This window comes from Periophthalmus magnuspinnatus, chromosome 13, assembly GCF_009829125.3.
Source record: "Periophthalmus magnuspinnatus isolate fPerMag1 chromosome 13, fPerMag1.2.pri, whole genome shotgun sequence".
Taxonomy (NCBI): domain Eukaryota; kingdom Metazoa; phylum Chordata; class Actinopteri; order Gobiiformes; family Gobiidae; genus Periophthalmus; species Periophthalmus magnuspinnatus.
This window is the reverse complement of record NC_047138.1, coordinates 21,540,558-21,562,081: the sequence shown is the minus strand read 5'-3', so window position 1 is coordinate 21,562,081 and position 21,524 is coordinate 21,540,558. Positions and strand designations below refer to the sequence as shown.

At 37.6% G+C, this 21,524-nt stretch overlaps 1 protein-coding gene across 5 annotated transcripts in view; it reads left to right on the top strand.

Annotated features, from left to right (window-relative positions):
* LOC117380199 (arfaptin-2-like) overlaps positions 1-21,524 on the top strand; it is a 55,988-nt gene that overhangs the window by 28,572 nt on the left and 5,892 nt on the right. Inside the window, exons 2-8 of one of the 5 annotated variants that reach the window (XM_055226049.1) lie at positions 9,277-9,318; positions 9,412-9,520; positions 11,769-11,877; positions 14,992-15,054; positions 16,662-16,736; positions 16,895-16,998; positions 20,909-21,130. In XM_055226049.1, the coding sequence (XP_055082024.1) occupies positions 9,422-9,520; positions 11,769-11,877; positions 14,992-15,054; positions 16,662-16,736; positions 16,895-16,998; positions 20,909-21,130 (672 nt within the window). In that variant the 5' untranslated portion in view covers positions 9,277-9,318; positions 9,412-9,421. Of the gene's footprint in view, positions 1-9,057; positions 9,319-9,411; positions 9,521-11,768; positions 11,878-14,991; positions 15,055-16,661; positions 16,737-16,894; positions 16,999-20,908; positions 21,131-21,524 lie in introns of those variants that run through there. The other 4 variants (XM_055226048.1, XM_033976959.2, XM_033976958.2 and 1 more) reach the window with 4 other exon arrangements.

Here is a 21,524-nt window from a genome sequence, read left to right as displayed (position 1 = left end):
CCGATGAATGCAGCCGACAAATGTCCCCTCCATTTCCATGGACATTGGCCATGAACAAAGCGTGCGTCCAAGCAGACTTTGGGCACTGCTATATCCCATCATGCACCGCACGTGTCTTCTTCTACGGGAGAAACAATGTATATTTTCTTAAAGTTATGTAATACTAGCTACAATTGGGAAGAAAACACATATACCGTTATATTTGCCTATTGATATTCAAAGGGAAAGATTAATTCCTTACTTCTTTCAATATAAACAGAAATAAACACCTGCGACAACACCTTGACTCTTTCTCTATGAAATAATAAAGAATTAAAAGTAAAACTGTAATTATTTCAGTGTCCACATGTTTTGGTCATGAGTCAACAACCGTCATGGTTGCTAGGCGACATAACGTAATCGACGTAACGTAAGTGCACAGACAGGCCGTGTCCGAATTTGTCAAATGCATACTCTTCCAAGTACTCTTCGAAATACCCGGCCGAAAATGTGTACTCCTCAGTGTAGCTAGCTCTTGGCGAAATGGGACAGGCCTACAACACGGACCATACTACCTCCACTGTCTTTGGCCGTGTCCCAATTCGCCAAATGCACCGTTCAAAGTTAGGACATGGATTCCATAAATGAAAATGAAAAAAATGAAAAAAAGCTTAACTCAGAATGAATAAATAGTTTATTAAAACCATTCACTCCCAGTAACCACTTAATTGAGGGGTTAGAGTTAAGAGTTAGGAGCATTAACTAAGAAGTTTCTAAGCCTGAATCATCAAGGCTTTGTTCATGCTTTATTAAGGCATAAATATGTGTAGTCATTATAAAGTATTACTGAAAAGTCTTATCAATCATATACTGCACATCATTAGTATAACATCCTGCCAAGATTTGAGTTTGGCAGGATTCAGCCACAGTCCTATAGTCCTCCATATGGATCCTAAATGTGCAATAACTTCAGTTACAAAACACATTATTTCTCATTATGTCATTATTTCCTCTTATTTCTCAGAATACCTTCTCACTGTGTTGAGTCATGCGGTAACATTCAGGGCTCCCTTTGGTTGTTCACTGCACTGTGTGGATGATACCATGGATTGCTCCATCTGAGAGACATCTCTCTGAAAAGTGAACAACAGTTATGGTCATACATAAAAATATTACTTTACAATTGCTTGTTGACTCCAGCCTCAGTCTGGATCACATTTCTTGGCATATATATAGTAAGACATTTCATGATGAAACAGGCTCAATAATAAACGTGTCATCAGTGCTGTTGAACTGAAGGGTCAGCCTATCTGTCCTCAGTCAGTTCGTGCACAAATACAACGACATGTGTCGACTCTCAGCTTATACAGTGACCCACCTGCCGATCAAAGCCCTTTTTATGGAATTGAGAGGAAGTCATTAAGTGTACATTCACACTCCGCCAATGAGACAAATCCACAAATACTAGCCTACAGAAATGCCATTTGGTTTAGGGCCTTCTTTCAATGAACAACCGTAAAAACAGAGGCTTTTTTGTACAAATATGCTGTGGAAAGAATGCTGTGCAAAGAAGCAAGTACAATGTTTTATCATGTAAACATTATATACAGTTAAAATTCAATTTAAACAAGAGAAGCAGGGAGTTTCCCACCTGCCAACAAGTAAGTGGACAAATCTAAATTTCCACAAGTTATAAGTCATTATAAAGTAAAAGTACAGTCTCCACAGAAACTGTTTATAGGAACATAACATACATTATAATACGTTATTTGTATACTACTTGTATACTAATTGTACAATAGCCTATATTCCGAAAACACTTAAACAGGAGAAGTAAGAGTGTCCCACCAGTCGACAAGTTAGTGGGCAAACCCAAATCTCCACATCCTATTAGAAAGTATTAGAAAGTGTACTGATAATAATTTAGTCCGCACTTGCACTTTCTGTTGCTGGTGAGTTGAGACACCTGTATACTGCGCTGTATACAGTACAAGTAACAGTTTTTGTTTGTTTGTTTTTTGAAAAGTGACACGTGGAACAAATTCATTGACTAAACAAAAACTGCAAGTAATGTAGCCTACATAACTTATTTCCAAAATAATATAGGTTATCGATTAACTTTATATTCTCATTGTCAAAATAAATTTTAAAATTCATTTTTTACATTTATGAACTTTTTTTTTTTTTTACAGAGAAAGGAAACATTTAATGGCATTAACAAACATAATGATATAGACAGATGTGTGACTAGCAATAAATGAAAAGCGTTGTCAAATGAGAGAGCAAATAAAAAAAGAGAGCAACTACGATAAAAGTAAATAAATACAAGAGAGCAGGGAAAGAGAAAGAGAGGGGTCACACAAGCAAGGTAGGTCTTCAGATACAGATTCAGTTACTGCACCGATTGAATCTCCCATAATGCTATGCTAAGGTGCAATTCAAACTAGAGACCTATATGATATGGTTTCCATTGTGAAGACACACTGGGGTGCACACAAATAGGAGCAGAGGTCAGCACCACTGGTCCGTGGACAGCTCCTCCAGCTCTCCTCCATGCCTGACCCGTGGATTTGATGATGAGGTTTTGTTTATGGTGACAAGTGGAGTTCACCAAATGTGACCTCTCTCACACAACAGATAGCTCTTGTTACCTTGTGATAATGAACTGTGATCAAAATCTCCACCTAAAAAAGGGAGTGGGAAGAAGTATCATTTATTTAATCCCAGACCCAAATGTAATATTCGATTATCTCTTACATCACAATCAGAGCTTTGTTTTTGTCCATTTTTAGCACTAAAACAACATCATCCACAAGGCGATATATTTTTTGATGACCTAATTTTTCCGGGTCACGGTGAAGGTCAAGTCTGCTTTATAATACATGCATCATTATGAATAAATTAAATTAGACATTAAACTCATGTTCAAGTAATTTCATTTTCAACAAACCTATAATACAGACTTATATGGAGGATATTGCTATTGTACTGTCAAAATTCTGAATGTTTATCATGTTTTTGGTTGATATTTGTGCAGTTACTGAGACATTCCACATGAAACTGGTAACAATGTCTTCTCTATCAACATAAATGAACATATTTGAAATTATTTACACACAATAGACACAAATGCTATGTAAAAACAAAATTGCTATAGGCTCACCCCTCCATTTGATATTTTGACGTAAATGTTACCTACAGTTTTTTTAATCCACAAATTAACTTGACAGAAAGGTAGCTGTTGAAAATGGTGGGTATATAATATAATAAGGAACTCTCCTGAGGCCCTGACACGTGCTACGGGATCCAGCTACGATGAGCTTAGCTTTTACACAATACACGGTGAATTTTCACTACAGCTACGTTCAACTAACAAAGCAGCTTTATTTAACACACATTTGAAGTGACCCCCCCCCCAGCGGCGAGCGGTGGTGTGGGGGGTCCAGGAGACCCCCGCGAGCGGTGGTGTGGTGGGGGGGTCCAGGAGACCCCCGCGAGCGGTGGTGCACTATATAATCTGCTTAAAGAGTGTGGGGTTATGTAGTGAGCATTTAAATCCCTCAATGAGAAAAGGCAGCGAAAAGACAGCGAAAGGGCAGTCAAGTGCAGCTCAAACTTTGGAAGAATGAGAGGCACAAAGGGGCAGGGCGACTCTGCACCTGTATTTAAGACCTCTGCAGCATCATCAGTGGTGCGAACTCTCAGCCAATCAGAAGCCAGGGAAAGTGAGACTTCTTTTCTTTGATGTGTCTCTCAATCAGGACTGAATGTTTTGATTCAAAAGTCTTCAGTCTGACCAACTCTTACAAAATGGCTGAATGTTTTTTTTCAAAAATTCTCCAGTCTTTTGTTTGACCAAACCTTGCAAAATGGCTGAATGTTTTGTTTTGTTTTTTTCAAAAATTCTCCAGTCTTTTGTTTCACCAATCCATATTATGGTCAAATATCATCTAATAAACGTATCATAATATCTATCTATGTAGAATTGTATTTATTCTCTTCAAAATAAAATTGAATGAAATGAACTGATTAGTTACACATATCATTGAGGGATTTAAATGCTCACTACATAACCCCACACTCTTTAAAGAGATTATATAGTGCACTCCTTCACAGAGTGATTCTGACACACAGCTCATTACAATCAGGTCATGTGACTCTGTGTTTGGGTGAAAAAAGTATAAAGGCGAAACTCTGCTAAAACTTGATCTCTGTCATAAATAATGATCAGATTTGACTGGCATACAAATAGTTATGGATTAATATCATACTATATAATATATCATACTAGTTAGCCTCAAACTGGACCTCACGCAAATGGATTGGATTATTCATTTTTTTAATCTGAGATGTGGAAATTGTTGCTATTTTAAACCAAAATGGTTTATTTAAGACTGTTTTAATCATAATCAGGATCAACAGTGTTATACAACAGCACTTCCTTCTGCTTCATTCAGTTGTATTGTAGCTCTGTTGTTTTTCCAACTCTCGCAGTGCATTGTGGTCTATATTGACCAGTGTAGTGACCACTGATGCCCGGTACTTTTCAAAGTGTATTGTGGGAATTTTAGAGTGCCCTACTTTTTCATCTACTGGACATTAGGACACCACGAAAAATGACGTGATCCCTAAATAGTGTCCTAATTAGGGAATAGTGTGGATGTTTGGACAGAGTCTTGGAAATATGGCACAATGACTCTTCATGTCATCCTGATCAAAAAAGTCAATCAGACCCATGTCATATTTTTCACTGTGTTGCAATGGCGATGCGTAAAAGAGCCCATGTTATCCTAATGGGAAAATTTCCAAATTTTCGTACATTTCAAAATCTTATAACGACTTATTCGCTTCATTGAGGAATGTGAAATTTGGCACAGTGATTCTTCTGGTCGTCCCCGTCAAAAAGTCCGGGGGCCAAGTTTGTATTTTGCACGGTGTTTCCATGGCGATGCCTGGAAAAAAACATGTTTTTGCATTTTGTGCATCAGCAATTCCAGTGTGTTTTGACTTGTTTGGTGACAAGTGCAGCCCAAAGCTGCAATATAAAAGGGACAAGTGGTGCGTCAGCGCCACCCACAGGGAGTGCCGGGTCAGCTGAGTGCGAAGCACGGCCCGCGAGGGCTGTTCGATGCCGCTTGTGGCTTTAATACTTCTCAATTGTTTTTCAAATAGTGCTCTGTTGGGTAAGACTTTGCATTGTGTTAAAAAAAAAAAAAGAAAACTGAACTTTTTCACAACCTTAAACTAGACTTATGATAAACTACACATTTACAATATTGTTCCAAATGAAAAATTATCACCTTTATGGTCTTACAAAGGAAGGGGAAATAAATAAGGGGAAATTAAACATGAAATGTATAAAACGAGTCAAGTATATTTTCTTACAGGTATTACAAACACACCAGCACTATCTAGTATTCAAACAAGTGAACTGTGACATGTATAATCAACCGTTACATGACACATATTCATTCAACCTGAATATGTATGGCATGTTAACATAAGATTAATCAGATAACTAAAGCATCACAAACAAGCTAACAATTTTACTCCTGATCTCACTCCAAATCACTAAATCGATTGAATTTTTCATCCTCGGTGTCACTTCTGAACAACGCCTGCTCTGGAAGTAGATGAAGAGCTGCTTCCGTGGCTGTCATGCTGGTACACAAGCCACTGGTACACAAGCCACAACTGCACGAGTGCCCTTGTGCAGTTGTTGTGAAATTCTATACTTGAATAATTTCATATATAAGTCACTATATAAGTCACAATTGAGTATAAGTCGCGCCCCTGGACAAACTATGAAAAAAGTGTGACTTATAGTCCAGAAAATACAGTATTATAAGTATGGCTGAAAATGTGAAATTTTCAAGATTTGTCAACTTTTTTTATCAATTGTCCTTCTATTCCTTCTTCTTTCTGAGGGCACAAATTATCTTGAGAATAGTAATTATCATCTGAATCAGAAAAAAGAAACTTGGCAACTCAGGTAAAAACTGTGAACTGCAAACTTGACGTCTTGCCTTGTTTGAAACGTGTTTCAATAATTGACTTGGAATATAACAGCTCTGACTAAATGCTGCTGGTGGTGTGCTTAACTGACAACAGTCAGCTTACATGTTAACTTACCTGACAGTAGGACTGAGCAAGAATTGCCAATTATCATATTTAATCATTTCATTTCAAACAGCCTTTTACCAAGCCTTTTACCATTTTTGATATATTTTTGAAAAATCTACTGTGAAGAGGGATAACCTTGCATTTGACTAGCTAATGGAACACAGGTTTTCTGTTTACAAATACTGGTAGGGTCTAATCTGTATTAAGTTATAGTTTCATAGTAATTGGCTTTTTGCACAACAGCAGCCAGCTTTTTTCAGTCAGTGGGGCAGACTGTGTGACCATTTCCAGGGTAATGTAATGCATATGGGGTTTTTGCTGAGTCACACTAAAATCAATAAACCCTGACAGATCTGGCAGTGGACAGGAAGCTGTGGGTGGATGTCACTGATATCATGTTAAACACGTTACAAATGTGAGGAAAACTTCAATGGAGGACACTTCTGTGTTTACAAAGGTACATCTTTGTGTGTCGGGGCAAATGCTCATGCTAATTTCAGAGCCTAGTAAATATTTAAATATCATCACTGGTTGAAATTGGGTCATTCTTACAAAAAAAAAATATTTTGTTGTTATGTTAAATGTTATGTTTTTAATAGAAGTTAGCATTAGCATTGACACACAAAGACATACCTTTCAATAAGCAGAAGTGTTTTTTGGTGAAGTTTTCCTTACATTTGCAAAGTGTTTAACATGATGTCAGTGACATCCACCCACAGCTCTCTTTCCACTTCCTGATCTGCCAGGATTTATAGATTTTTGCACAACTTGGCAAAAACCTCATAGACATTACATTGCACCAGAATTCCCTCTGATTGGAACTAACCGGCTATTGTTGTGCACGGAGCCAATTATCCAAAAAGAAACAAAATATGTCTTTTTTAATGCCCTACTGTGAAACGTTGCAGGCAAAGCAATAACTTCTCCATGAAAACCATTGGAAAAGAGTACACCTTCAATTCATTGGGTTGTATTAAAAAAACAGTTAATTGCAAATGTCTTTAGCCTTCTTCATTTTTCTATTTTCTTTTAGCGACACCAAGTCAAAACATGCTATTTCTGTTTGGTGAACATGTGCATTTTACTAACATCTGATTGAAATAAATGAGCCGGATAATTGAACAAGTGGTCAAAAAGCCAGGAACAATTTGAGATGTTACAACCAAAAGCATTGACAAAACATTAGATTCATCATTTAATACAAGAAAACGGTCCAAAAAAAGCGTTGCAAGGTTGTTTTTAGACTCTAGATTAGGATGAGGGGGTGGAGACAGTTTTTCTAATGATACTTTGCAACTAATGTACATTAGGTATGTGATGCTAACTGTAGGCGCTGTTCTGTCTGAGGATCTATTACTCAAATTAGACTTTAATCTGAGCTATATTTTAACATAATCCAACCATAAAGAGCTGGTTTTGTGTGGGCTGATTTGAGCTGTTAAACAATGCTCATATTGATCACAGGCTCCTTCTCAGACAATCTAAAAACTTAGGCTGTGTATGCTAATGTGTGCATGGTAACTGCTGAACATTCTGCCACAGACATACATTCAGAACCTCCCAAATGTACTGCAAAGTATCAATGTACCTATAAATTACACTGTAGTAAGTAAACAGTAATACTGATTTCACTGGCCTATACAATGTCAAAGATCTGTAGATTAAAGAAGCACTATGCACTTTGCTTTGCCTGGAATGTTCCACAGTATAGTACAGGGCCCAGGGGCCAGACCAATTTTTATTGGCCCTCAGGCCTTCAGTTGAACTGGCCCAATTGATGATAATCAGTACTTTTTACTGCAAATTTGAGTAATCCTACCACTATAACCTAAATAACATCACATTGCATTGTCATACAGACCTAATATTAATGTTTCAAGCTTTATCTAAAGTATGTTAAATCAGAATCAGAAGACATTTATTGCCATCGTCTGTGAACATAGTTCACAAACTAGGAACTTACTTCAGTGATAAAGTGCAACGTAAAATACACTGAATAAATACAAACACAAATAAGGGCATCCAGAAAGTTAAAAAGATATGCTTAAAAAATACAATACTTAGAGGCAGAAAATATATACAACAGCAGCATCAGAACAACAAATGCACCCATCTGAATTATCCACTGTATTGACCACTGGTCTACATATATATATTTTTTTTATAAATAAAATCTCCTCCTCACCCGCCGCGGGTGGTCTCATCCCCTCTTTTCCACGCTTGGGACCTCTACCAGAGGCCTGGGACCTTGAGGGTTCTGCGTTGTTCCTAATTATATATATATATATATATATATATATATATATATATATATATATATATATATATATATATATATATATATATATATATATATAAACTGACACTATAATAACTTAGTAATAATAATTTCAGCCCTGCATTTGCTTTGAAGTTACAGCTATTATTTTAGTCTCAGTTTGGGGCCTTCTCAACTGTAAAAACAAAAATGTAAAAAAAAAAATAAAAGCAATAACTTAAGGTCATTCTAGAGTATTGAATAATAGAGCAGATCGATTAAAGCAGCCTAATAATACAGCATTAATCAAACCTGTGTGAGTGAAACAAAACCAACTCCAGGTATGTTTCTGAGGAGGTAACAACATTATAACACGGTATACATATGGGACCTTTAACTCTTGCACAAGGCCTTCTTTGTTAATGGATAAACATTGCCATCTTCTGGAAAATTTCAACAGAGCGTCACGTCAGTTTACGTCAGCTCTGGATGACGTGGAAGATGGAGCGGGGCTACGTTTTAAGGTATTACGTTTCACAATAAGAGCGTGCGTTTACTTAAAACTATCACTACAACTTCTCTCCCAGAATATCTTCTACTATAATATATCAATAGAAAATATTATTATTAGATGTTTTTCGTCCAAGAACATCTATATGTTTTCAAACGCTGCAAAACACGCCAAAAACTCTTGTTTTGAAGGGATACTGTCTAAACTGCTGGCTGGTTGGATGTAGGGATTTTCAGTCAGATTTTTATGGAAGAAAACATGAAACGTGGGATTGATAAACCTTTTAACCATGAATCAAGCATTTAACTGCATAAAATGAACTACAACGCCGCATAAACCTTTAAACATTGCGCATTTTGTCATACATAGCATAGCGATTTGGTGGACATACGAACGGGGTAGGTAGAGAGGCTGCTGCTAACTGTCACTAAGCAGCCACATCAGCAAGGTTAGCATTTAACTAATACATTTGTTATCGTTTTTAGCATTTGCATTGTACTGTTTTTTTTTATTTATTTTGCTAATACGTGTCTTTTCGCAGAGATTCTATCATGGCTGACAGTATTATGAGCAAGGCTGCAACCATGGAGATTCCCATAAACAGCAACGGAGACACAGGCAGCTTGCCAGAGGATGACAGTTTAGAACAGGTTAGTATAGATAAATGCTTAACGTTTTTATGCAACTTTCTTATATTGTAATTAAATTGGTATTAAGTATATGCAATAACTGTTGTATTCATGGCCTATCACTGCTTTTCGTAGTGGTGCTAGTGCTACCTAACCTAACCCTGGCCTGCATCATTCTGTTCTGTCATCATAGTTGCAGATGTAACTTAAAACTCACAAGGGGATGAGGTCAAATAAATGATTATGTGATATCTTCCATAAAAAGATAAGAATATTGTCTTGGCATAGTATTTTTGCCTGTCATAATCGATCAGTGCCTTAGAAGAAAGTAATGGGTGTTTTTTAATAGATTCCACTTCTACCAATAGTTTAAAATTGAGCTGGGGGCAGGTTAGAATTGCAAAATTGGTCTTTTAAAATACTTAAGTTGTGAGCCTAGTTTATGGTTAATATCTCTGTAATTGATATAGGTTATGTATGCCCTTATGAGATCTCATTTTACTGTAAAATTTGTTCTTACTGAAGTAGTAAGTATGAATCATATGTACACCACATTCAGTACTGAGGACTTAGGAGTAGTGTTTAAATTGCCTTGGACCATGACTACATTAACATGGGTGTGACAGCCTTTGAGACTCAAATGCCTTCACATCCATGACTTATTTGTATTGTACAGTGTTCTGCGTGCATGCAAAGGCTATTTTAATTAGCAACAAATGAAAGTAAGGCAAGTTTGTTTGTATAGAACACTGTAAAGGTGCACTATGTAACTTTTCTGGTAGAGGGTTTGCCATTCGCTTGTCTCCATGGAGATGTTATAGCTTTGCCTGCTGAATTGTGCCACGGAGGGGTAATAAACATCTATCTCCATGTAGACCAGCAAGTGATGCCACTAGTAGGCCAAGTTATAGGATCTGTGGAGAGGTGACCCTGTTCACAGAAAGACTGCATATTTTTCAAGATATTTTTTAGCAATAAAACACCTGTAATTAAATAAATGCATGATAAATAAGTTTAATGCTAAGATTAGGGCTGCACCAATCGATTTTATCTGTTTTGGTACAGATGTTGATTCTTTGACTTTAAGTATCTGGCAATATAGGGTATCAGCCAATTCTAGGACAGACACTGAAAATATAATTTATTTCCTACACAACACAAATGGCGTATGGTAAAAGATGATCCAGATGTGTAACTACAGAACAACTTAAAAATATAACAAGGTGTTTTGGTCAGTAAGTCATCTTATTATACCAATTTAAAGAAAAAATGGGATATTGACTGGAACCAATATCTGATCCATCAAAATTTTCAGTATCGTATCGGTGCATCCCTGGCTATTATAACATCTCCATGGAAACAAGCAGGTAGCAGACACACCACCAGAAAAGTTGCACCTTATAAATATTAGGTTTCTTTGCTGAGTCTTTCTTGGTTTGCCAAGTTCAGTCTTTTTCTTAGTTTGATTTACTCATTATGAGAGTTGTACGATAAAAACTTAAAAAATGTGATTGTAATAATTGCCCAAATCATTTACAAGTTGTGCTACAGAATAATACAAAACATAACTTAGCTATTTTGATGTGGGTGCTTGTTCTGGCTCTCATGACCTTTTGTTATCTTTTAAAATATGCACCAATATATATTACTAATAAATAATACAACTCATTCCTTCTGTACAGGTTCATCTTTGATATTGTTGAAACTAATCATGATATCAAGCAAGACCTAATTAATTGTGAATATGATTTTCTTTTCCATTATTGACCCTGCACAAAAAGTATATCATACTCTATATTTCATAACGAATTTGAGATCTTTGAAGGTGGAAAAGTGCTATTTAAAAATGTGGGGGGAAAAAAGTGAAAAAATAAAACAAACAGTACTATGTTCTGTTAACATTCTTTTCTGACCAGTAGTCAATCTTGTGTGGTCTTAAAAAAAAAACAAAAAACAAAAAAAGATACTTACCAACACTGCAGCTTGTGCTGAAACTAGATACAAAATGATATTATGAAAAAATAAAAATCAAAACATAACACAACATACAACATAATTGGACCTTTTATTAATATTTTTAATAATCTTGAATAATCAGATAATAATCAGAACTACTACAAGGCCACATAGCAATATTAATCAAATTACTATTATATGTGTAAAAATTGTATTTTATTGTATACAAATAATGTTTGTTTTTTTTTTGTTTTTGTTTTTTTTATCATTATCTTATGTTTTTCAATATATGTTGTTGTGGTCCCCTCCTCAGGACTTGCAGCAGGTGATGGTGTCTGGGCCCAACTTGAATGAAACCAGCATTGTGTCCGGAGGCTACGGGGGACCAGCAGGGGGAATCATCCCCACCAGCAGCATCAAAGGTACCACCGTCTGCACACAATAACAAAACCGATACCACAGTGATAATAAAAACACCTGTTATGTAGGCCAGGGGTGCTCAGACTTTTTCAGTATGTGAGCTACTTTTAAAATGATCGTGTCTGAAAGATCTACCACCTAATACAAAAATGTTAAACATATATTTATTTGTAAATGTATTATGAATTCTTACATGTACAGTGCATTTTTGCCTTGCACAACGTCATGAGATAATACTGCACAACACAATTGAACTTCTTACATGCTCATAATTACTTGAATGATGATTACTGCTCTGATGACTTGCACTGAATGGAATCAGTGAGGGATGCATAGTTCGGGCAGTAGCTTCTGACAGCCAGCCAGGAGTAAAATTGCATTTTCCGTTTGAAAGCGATAACAGAGCTAATCATGTTGATTACGGTTTTGTCTTTTTTTTAGCCATAAAAAACATGTTAAACGAAGTATCAGAATTTACTGCATTTGTTCACACAACTACTTCTATTTTACACATCCATCCGTATTTTTTCTTTTACGCATCAAATAAATGACTGGGAAAATCCCTGCAGCACCCGCGCTCTCATTCGTCACCTTCGACAGACAACAGAGGCAGATTACCGTAAGGACGGTAAAATATTTAGATAGCCCCATGTCTCCGCTTTAAGACGCCGTTTGAATTTACATGAGAGCACGACTGCAGTTGCGCTGCTGGAAAGTCCGCAACTGCGCTCTATCGGTGACGATAGGATCCGACGCTATAGGGTTATGCTAACTCGCGCTTGTTTATGCGTGTGCAGCGCCCATGATGTGACCTAGGGTCAGGTGTAATCTGACTGGTTGTCCAGTATAGTAGTCATGTGACTGGATGGATGACGGGACGTGATCTACCCAAAATGCCTTCGCGATCGACGTAATGAACACCCATGATGTAGACAATAGAATGTGTTTTTCAACATTAAATCCTAGTATTTCCTTTTATGTTATCACGTGGTCTTGTTCCATAGTAGTCCATGGCCGTATATTAGTCTATGTGGTCTTATACAGCTCAGGATCATTCTACAGCTATTCAGGAAATGTTCATTTCTGTCCTGTGCGTGTGACTTTTTTTTTTAATAAAGTCACATGCACAAATGATAATACCTGTTCAAATGAGTAGGTATTTTTAATATAGTTTTTTATTGATTAGTATGTGATTTTTGATACTTATCACAATCCCAGTGGAGAGAACATGAAGTTTAGATTCTGACACATGCAAGTCTTCGTAAGCAAAACTAATTATAATTATAGCTATCATTGTCTCTATTCCCTTGGTAAATGAGAATACAAATGACAATACAAGAGCAGCAATCATGACTAGATATAACCACTAGCCAACCAGCCAAATAATAAGATGGCAAAAGATTGATATGTGTACTACTCTGAGTGGAGGTTCATTATACATCTAGGATCGCTATTACTGAAAACAATGGGGGAAATGATTGTTCAAGCCGACTGGGCGAAGCATCATCACAACTGCAGAGCAAGCTGAGAAATCAAACTTTTGTTCTGTTTTTTCCATCCTGAAGTAGTGCTGTGTCTGCTCTTTTTTTCAATAACAAAATTGTCCTAAAAATATAGTCAAGAGCAGCCTGTATACATCTGTCAGTGTCGCCCTGCTTCATGCACTCGTTTCTGTAATGTGTCAGTGTAAAGTAGATATATTGGGCTAGCTGATAGCCCAATATATCGGTTGTCCAGTATTTGCACTTTTTAGCGTATCAGCTATGGGTCTAAATCTCCAGCATTTTGTTTTGGCCAACCTGCTACCTAAAGAATCTGCATAAAGCTTAATTTGAACATTTTAGTAGAAAGAGATAACAGCTCAAAACTTGACTCCTCTGCTCTCTTATAGGCTTAGGGTGAAAATGGGCTGCGGATGAGTTTGAGTTGAAATTACTTAATTTGAGGAAAATAATCCAAATCTGCACAAAAAAATTGGCAGAGTTTATAGGCCATTGTTTCCTCTGGATTTGAAACAATTGGTATCGGTTGATCTCTAGTGGAAACTTGCAAAATTGATACTTGTAAGCTTGTAAACTTTCAAATATAGCACAACTCCAGTCACAGTGGCCAGTGAGTAAAACTTTAAATTGTTAAATTTTACAACTAGGACTCGGTACCTTTTCATTTCTTCTGGGTACCAGTATTTGTGTGATACTTAGTTTTCAATACAGGCTCCTGAGCAGTATACTTTTAGTAACTTTTCACTTATTAATTAGGATCTGAAATAACGAAAATGAATTATTATTAGGGCTTGGATTTTCAATTTGATTTTATTTGGTCTTTTCCAAAACAAAATAAAAAAGCTTTTAGTAATTCTATGAACATAAACCATACAGACTTTTAATCAAATAATCACATCTCTTCCTTCAAATTCTTAAAGAAGATTGGCTCTATTGATTCAAAAACCCCAACCATATCATGGACGATTAAAAATGACTGATTCACAATATCTGAGTCTTTTGATTAATTGCCCAGCTCTAATTATAATGTTCATAAATTAAATTGAATACATACCAAACTGCAGTCTTCATCACCCCCCGGGTCGCCCAGGCCTTTCTGTGTGGAGTTTTTCATGTTTCTCCCCGTGTCTGGATGGGTTTCCTCCGGGTACTCCGGTTTCCCCCATCAACCAAAACATGAACGCCCTTCGAGACAACTGTTGTTGTGATTTTGGGCGTTACAAAAATAAATAAATTGAATTGAATCACTTGTTTGTGGTGACACTATCCAGTCTATTGTGATCTCCCAGCAGCCACCAGGCAAAAAAATCTTGGAAAATAAGTTGGTACCAATTTTCAGCAACACTTTTTTTTCACAGGTACCGATAGTAACTTTTTTTTTGTCAGTACTGTACTAGTACTTTTAAACCGTATCTAGCCCTAGCAGCAACACAGTATAATACTGTTTCCAGCTTCTATTCTCTGTGGAAACCGTTCCAGACCTTGTGTGTCCATTTTCTCTGCGCTCCATCTGATTTCAAAGTGCTTCCTCTGCATACATACATTGACTTATTAAAATCTGTTCGTTCAGTTTGTCACATTGTGGTTCATATCCCACACTTCCATATCTCCCAGGACCTGCCATTCACTACAACCCGCAATATTTGGAGCGGAGGCGTGGTCCTGCTCCTGCACCAGGTGGCTGTGCAGGTTGTGTTCACTCCATGCCAAAATAGTACATAGATGAAGGGTAGGAGAAGGTTATTTACTGATTTAAGTTCATGGTTATTGCATATGTACTTGCATACACTTAATGTTTTTTGTATTTTTTAAAAAGGTAATTTGTTATGTTTTATTATAACATTGCGATAGAGGGCTTTTCCAGTTAGTCAAACACATTTTACAATTTGGTGCATTATTCATTCTCTCCACACTCGGTGGTGGTAAGCTACAGTTGTAGCCACACTAATGGAAGCAAGATTGCCAATCTGCACCATTGGCCCCTTTGGACACCATAGCTTTGGTGTTTAATTTTCTGTACCTTAAATAATGGTTATAGAAAACTGTTCATTTTATAACTATGTACACATTATTATTATTATACACAATTTTTAACTGTCATGATGCATTAGTTTTGCATGATGTAAGACCTTTACTTTTAAGTTACACTACAACATAAACATAACCTTTGACCCAGTGACTAAATAAAACAATTTGGTTTAACATTTTATAGATATTTGAATGTTGCCCCCTGCCCTCCATCTAAAATCGGCATCTAAAATCTTGACATCTCGTGAACACAGCCTGTTCCAAAGACACTAACCAAATAATCGTACTCTTCCTTAAGATGTGGGACTGCTCTGTAAATGGCATGGTTTGGCTTTCACATGGGGACTGGATGCAGTTTTGCATGTAATTCTTATTGATATTTCACATAAGTGAGAATATATGTAGGAATGGATATGCTGTACTGACTGTGTTTGTTAAAAACAAATGTCCCTAAACCTTTTTCAGTGTTTGTACACTGTCGTTTGGTCTTCTGTCATTTGAGGGCTGAGAGTGAAAAGTGACACTTGAGCAATATTTAGTTTTATATTCAAACACAAATCTTAAAAGGATCCCTTTTGATTGTCAAAGTACCGGTAATATATTTTGTGATCAAAAACTAAACATCTTGAACTACATACACTATGTAACTTATCTGGTGTTATTGTTTTTCCTGAAATGCTTCACAGTAGGGCATTAAGATTATCTTGAGAGAGAAGCAGGTGATGCAAGGTGGATTGTTTAATGCCATACTGTGGAATGTTACAGGCAAAGTTCCTTAGTTACTCAAAGCATCAAAACTTGTAAAACATGTTAATACTTTTTTGTTTTGCGGATATAGCATTTTCAAAACAATAAAAGGTAACAGAATGATCTAAATATGTTATGTGTTAGCAATTAATGCCTCATAAACGTGTAATACCCCCTCATTATTTTTTGAAATCCAAAAAGACATGCAACTACCATAGACCTGTTGTGGAAAATGGCTCTACATTACTGTGTAAATTTTATGTTTGCAAGAATCCCTACAATTACTCAAATGTAACTTTTAATTCTCATCTCTTAACATATTCCACTCAACATTTAATCTTTATATTCTAATCCTGTTCCATACGCCGCATGAACCACTCTGCATGGTGGATTAACATGCACTCATATACTTACTGCATTGTCTCACGTTCTGCTATCATTATTATTATTATTTCTCATCTAAAACCTTATTTTTTCTATATTTTTTATAATTGTCATCCCGATTTCAGACATCCGCATGAAATCCAGGGGAGTTAACTGCCTGTCCACTGATCGAATAGCTCATCATAAAGAAGTCCATTCAGGTACCACCATTTTCATCATATTACATTACACTATCACTGGTCATCATTTCTCACATATTTTTCTGGTACCAGTAATAGCCTTTTGTGTGGTTTGAAATGGGGCAATGCCTGAGACAATGCAGCTGAGATGAGGACACTTGTATTGTCATGTTTTGCAGGATCGTCCAATCACAACTCGGGTAATTCGACAGAGGAGCTGACCAGAGGAGTGGCCGTGGAAAAGCTGGACAGTGTAAAGAAATGGGGGATTAACACGTACAAGGTAACACAAGATTTTTTTTATATTAAGTATATTTAATAAGGATGTTCATAATATGCTCATATTTTATGGAATTGTGTGAACCATGGTGTAAACATAAAAAGTACTATGTTAAGTTATTGGGCCTCATTCATGAGTGTTTTCTTAGCAAACTTCAAACTTCCACTTCATTCATTACATGCTCTTAAGCAGCTAAATTAGAAATGTACCTAATTGCACCATGTCACTCATTTACATTTCTGTTTACATAAAATTTATATTTACAGTTGAAACCAGAAGTTTACGTACACTATATAAAAAAGACACATGCAGGTTTTTTCTCACTGTCTAACATGAAATCAGACTAAACTTTTCCTGTTTTAATTCAGTTAGAATTAACACAATTATTTCTATTTGTTAAATGCCAGAATAATGAGAAAAGTATTTTTTAAAGACAATTTTTCATTGCTTTCTTCAAAGTCAGAAGTTTACATATAGTAAGATTATTATGACTTTAAATAATTTGAGAAAACTGATAATGTCATGTCTTCGGAAGCTTCTGAGGTCTATTGACAACATTTGAGTTAATTAGAGACACATCTATGGGATGTATTTGAAGGTGCACCTAAATCACACTGCTTCTTTGTATAACATCATGGGAAATCAGCCAAGATATCAGGATGAGAATTGTAGGCTTGCACAAGTCCGATTCATCCTTGGGTACAATTTCCAGATGCCTAAAGGTTGACCGTTCATCTGTTCAAACAATTATAAGCAAGTATAAACACCATGGGAATGTCCAGCCATCATAACTCTTAGGAAGGAGACGGTTCTGTGTCCGAAATGTACATATCAAGCCAAGAACAAAAGCAAAAGACCTTGTGAAGATGCTGGGTGAAGCTGATAAGAGTTTGTGATTATCCACAGTGAGACGAGTATTGTACTGACATGGGCTGAAAGGCCTGTGTGGGCTCTGGTTCTGTCAAACACCAATATATTCCCATAAAGTTGGTCTCATTCATGCCATACATGTCCAGAGAATATAATCCAGTGAAATTATGTCCACAAAATAAATTAGATCCTCCATGTCCAATCTGCTGCAGGATTCCAGTATTCCAAATGTAAAATCTGCTCAGTTGCTTTTGCATTTATTTTGTCGATAATAAACTACTGACAGGGCCAGCTTTGTTCCTCAGTGCTAAACAAACGTGTTTGACAGCAGTGTTGGCCAATAAGGTGGGGGTTATGGGTTACTGGAGCCCCAGACAGCGAATCAGTGCCACAGATGACTGAAAGTTTACACCCCACTCTCCCCCTTGTAGAACCAGTTACACTGCACATGGTTAGTGATGTTTCCTCTTACAGCCAATGAGCAGTGGAACACGTCGATGTATGGCATACCATCTGGGTGTAATGAGTGCGTAATTTTATGTGCCGTTGTTTTGCAGCAGTTTTGCGTTCTAAACATGACGAAACGGACAAAACGAAGGAAGTATGTCATCGAGGACACTGGATGTTTATACTAGTTATGAGGCATCTCAGACCCTGAGCGGTTCGTGGAACCAAGTGAAGATCTCATGGTCCCCAAGGCGTTCCCAGGCCAGCTGAGAGACATAGTCCCGCCAGCGTGTCCTGGGTCTTCCCCGGGGCCTCCTCCCAGTGGGACATGCCCAGAACACCTCCCTATGGAATTGTCCAGGAGCCATCCTGAACAGATGCCTGAGCCACCTCAGCTGGCTCCTCTCGATGTGTAGGAGCAGCGGCTCTACTCCCAGCTCCTCCTGTGTGACCTCCTCACCCTATCTCTAAGGGTGCGCCCAGCCACCCTGCGGAGGAAAGCCATTTTGGCCACTTGTATCCGCAGTTTTGTCCTTTCGGTCATTACCCAGAGGTCATACGATAGTTTAGGGTAGGAATGTAGATTGGCTGGTAAATCAAGAGATTGGCCTTCCGGCTCAGCTCCTTCTTCACCACAATGGACCGACACAGCTACCACATCACTGCAGATGCTGCACCGATCCGCCTGTCAATCTCACGCTCCATCCTTCCTTCATTCATGAACAAAACTCCTCCACTTGAGGCAAGGAGTCACCACCCACCTGGAGAGGGCAAGCCACCTTTTTCTGGTCGAGAACCATGGCCTCAGATTTGGAGGAGCTGATTCTCATCCCAGCCAATTCACACTCAGCTGCTAACCTCCCCAGTGTCTGCTGCAGGTGCTGGCTCGATGAAGCCGTCAGGTCAACATCATCCGCAAACAGCAGAGATGATATCCTGTGGTTCCCAAACCAGACCCCGTCCGGCCCCTGGCTGCACCTAGAAATTCTGTCCATAAATAATAATAACAGATAATAATGAACAGAACCGGTGACAAAGGGCAGCCCTGGCGGAGTCCAACATGCACTGGGAACAGGTCTGACTTACTGCCGGCAAGGACACCACGAGGGACACGGTTGAATGCTTTCTCCAGGTCCACAAAACATGTGGACTGGTTGTGTACATTTGTGTTTTTCCTTAGGCAGATGCGTGGCTTTGACCTATCAGATGCGCTCATTGGCTATTAGATGTTTTACACAAAACAAAGAAATGGCACAAGACATTTTTTACTATTTTGTGGACATTTCCATTGAGAATGCATTCTCTATAAAGGACACTGTAGATCAAAGGGTAAAATCCCTATATGCGCCAAAAGGCCTTTAGAGAAACTCTTGTTTTGGAGCTGGCAGAGGCAGGAGCCATCAGAACACAACAGGAAGAAGGAAGCAGGGAGAAGTATCATCGTCTTGTGTACATCAACCCGGGCAGTGACATGACACACAGGGCAGGTTGAAGTGCAAGTGACATGCTCCAGTGAAATGTTTAACCCGTCCAAAAGCACTCTTAGTGGGGGCATGTTTTAGTCACCAAGTTATTGAAATACACTAGGGCTTTTACCTATATGATTATGTTTTTAAGTTTCAGTAAATAATGGGGACAATAGAGGGCGAGGGAGTCCTGTGGGGGGTTGTAATAGTGGAGAGCACTGGGACAGACGTAACTAATCATCGGCCTGTTAGATTTTGTCTTTACATGCTCTATATCACACTTGATGACTCTTTTTGTATCCAATATTTTTTAATTTTATTTATCAGTTTTTGGTTGCAAGTTAGTAATGAGTAATAATATTTTATAACAGTAGTATTTTTGTGTGTACAAGTGCGCCTGACTACTCGTAGGATTTTTTTCTCAAGAAGAACATTTTCAGTTAAGATGTCTTTGGGACCCTCGAGACCCCAATCTGTCGTACTTCTCTATCTCAAAGCCACTAACAAATCCTCTGAAGATAGTGAGGTACAGCTCTTAGCCAATGAAAAGAAATGGTTTGAGAGGTTAGTTAAAGAGGCAATTTTTCTTAGGAAAGACAATCGATCTTTGAACGGGAATGGGGGGCTTGGACATCATTTATCTCCTATTTATAACCCCATCCTCAGACCTAAACCTAAACAAGGAAAACAAGAGTAATAGCCAGTGTGCTAATAGCTGTGAGAGCATCCATTAGGGGCCTGAATGAGTATGCAAAATATGACTCAGGCACAGTTCACACTTAGTGTAGTTCAATAAACGTAGCTAACAAACAGAAACTGTAAACAAATACGTGTGTTAGTTTATCTCCTGTCTTCAGATAGATATAAAGTGGTGTCCACCAGCAATCAGAACTAGGATGAGCAGCGAAATGTCTTTTGTCCAGTTGACAGAAGTATTTTTTTCTTTTACTATTTTGAGTTAAGAACAAATTTTGTGAATGCTAAAAACCTTAAAGAGAAGGCCTTAAGAATATATTATTACGAATGAATGAATGAGGGCCTTTAACATTATTTTCTCTTGATTTATTTATTATTATTTATTTATTTTCTCTTGAGTGCATTATTGAATTGTATTGTTTGTATGTCTGTAGTGCACCAAGCAGATGCTCTCGGAGCGCTTCGGCAGAGGCTCTCGGACAGTGGACCTGGAGCTGGAGGCTCAGATCGACCTGTTACGAGACACAAAGCTCAAGTATGAGAACATCCTGAGACTAGCTACAGCTCTCAGCTCACACTTCCAGAGCATGGTACAGACCCAGCAGGCACTTGGAGACACCTTCACCGATCTCAGCCAGAAATCCCCTGAGCTCCAGGTACCATGCAGACATGGCAACTTTTAGATATTTTTGACAGACAATGATGTGTGGAAGTTTTAAAGCATTTGTAAGCACCGCATCTTCTACTTAACAAAATTTTAACATTTTAGAGTAATATCTGACATACTGATATATGACAACTAACTAAGTAGATGGGATATCAATTATTAGCCAATTATTAGCAAAATATTTATTTATGGGGTAAGGTAGCTGTCAATTAAGACATGCATGCCAGATTGAAATGTGTGCATATTTATGGGTTTTATGTATTTCTGCATAAAATGAGAGAGAAACCTCAAGCACCAAAAAACAGCCTTCTGAACTCCAGGTACCATGCAGAAATGGCAACTTTTAGATATTTTTGACGGACAATGATGTGTGGGAGTTTTTT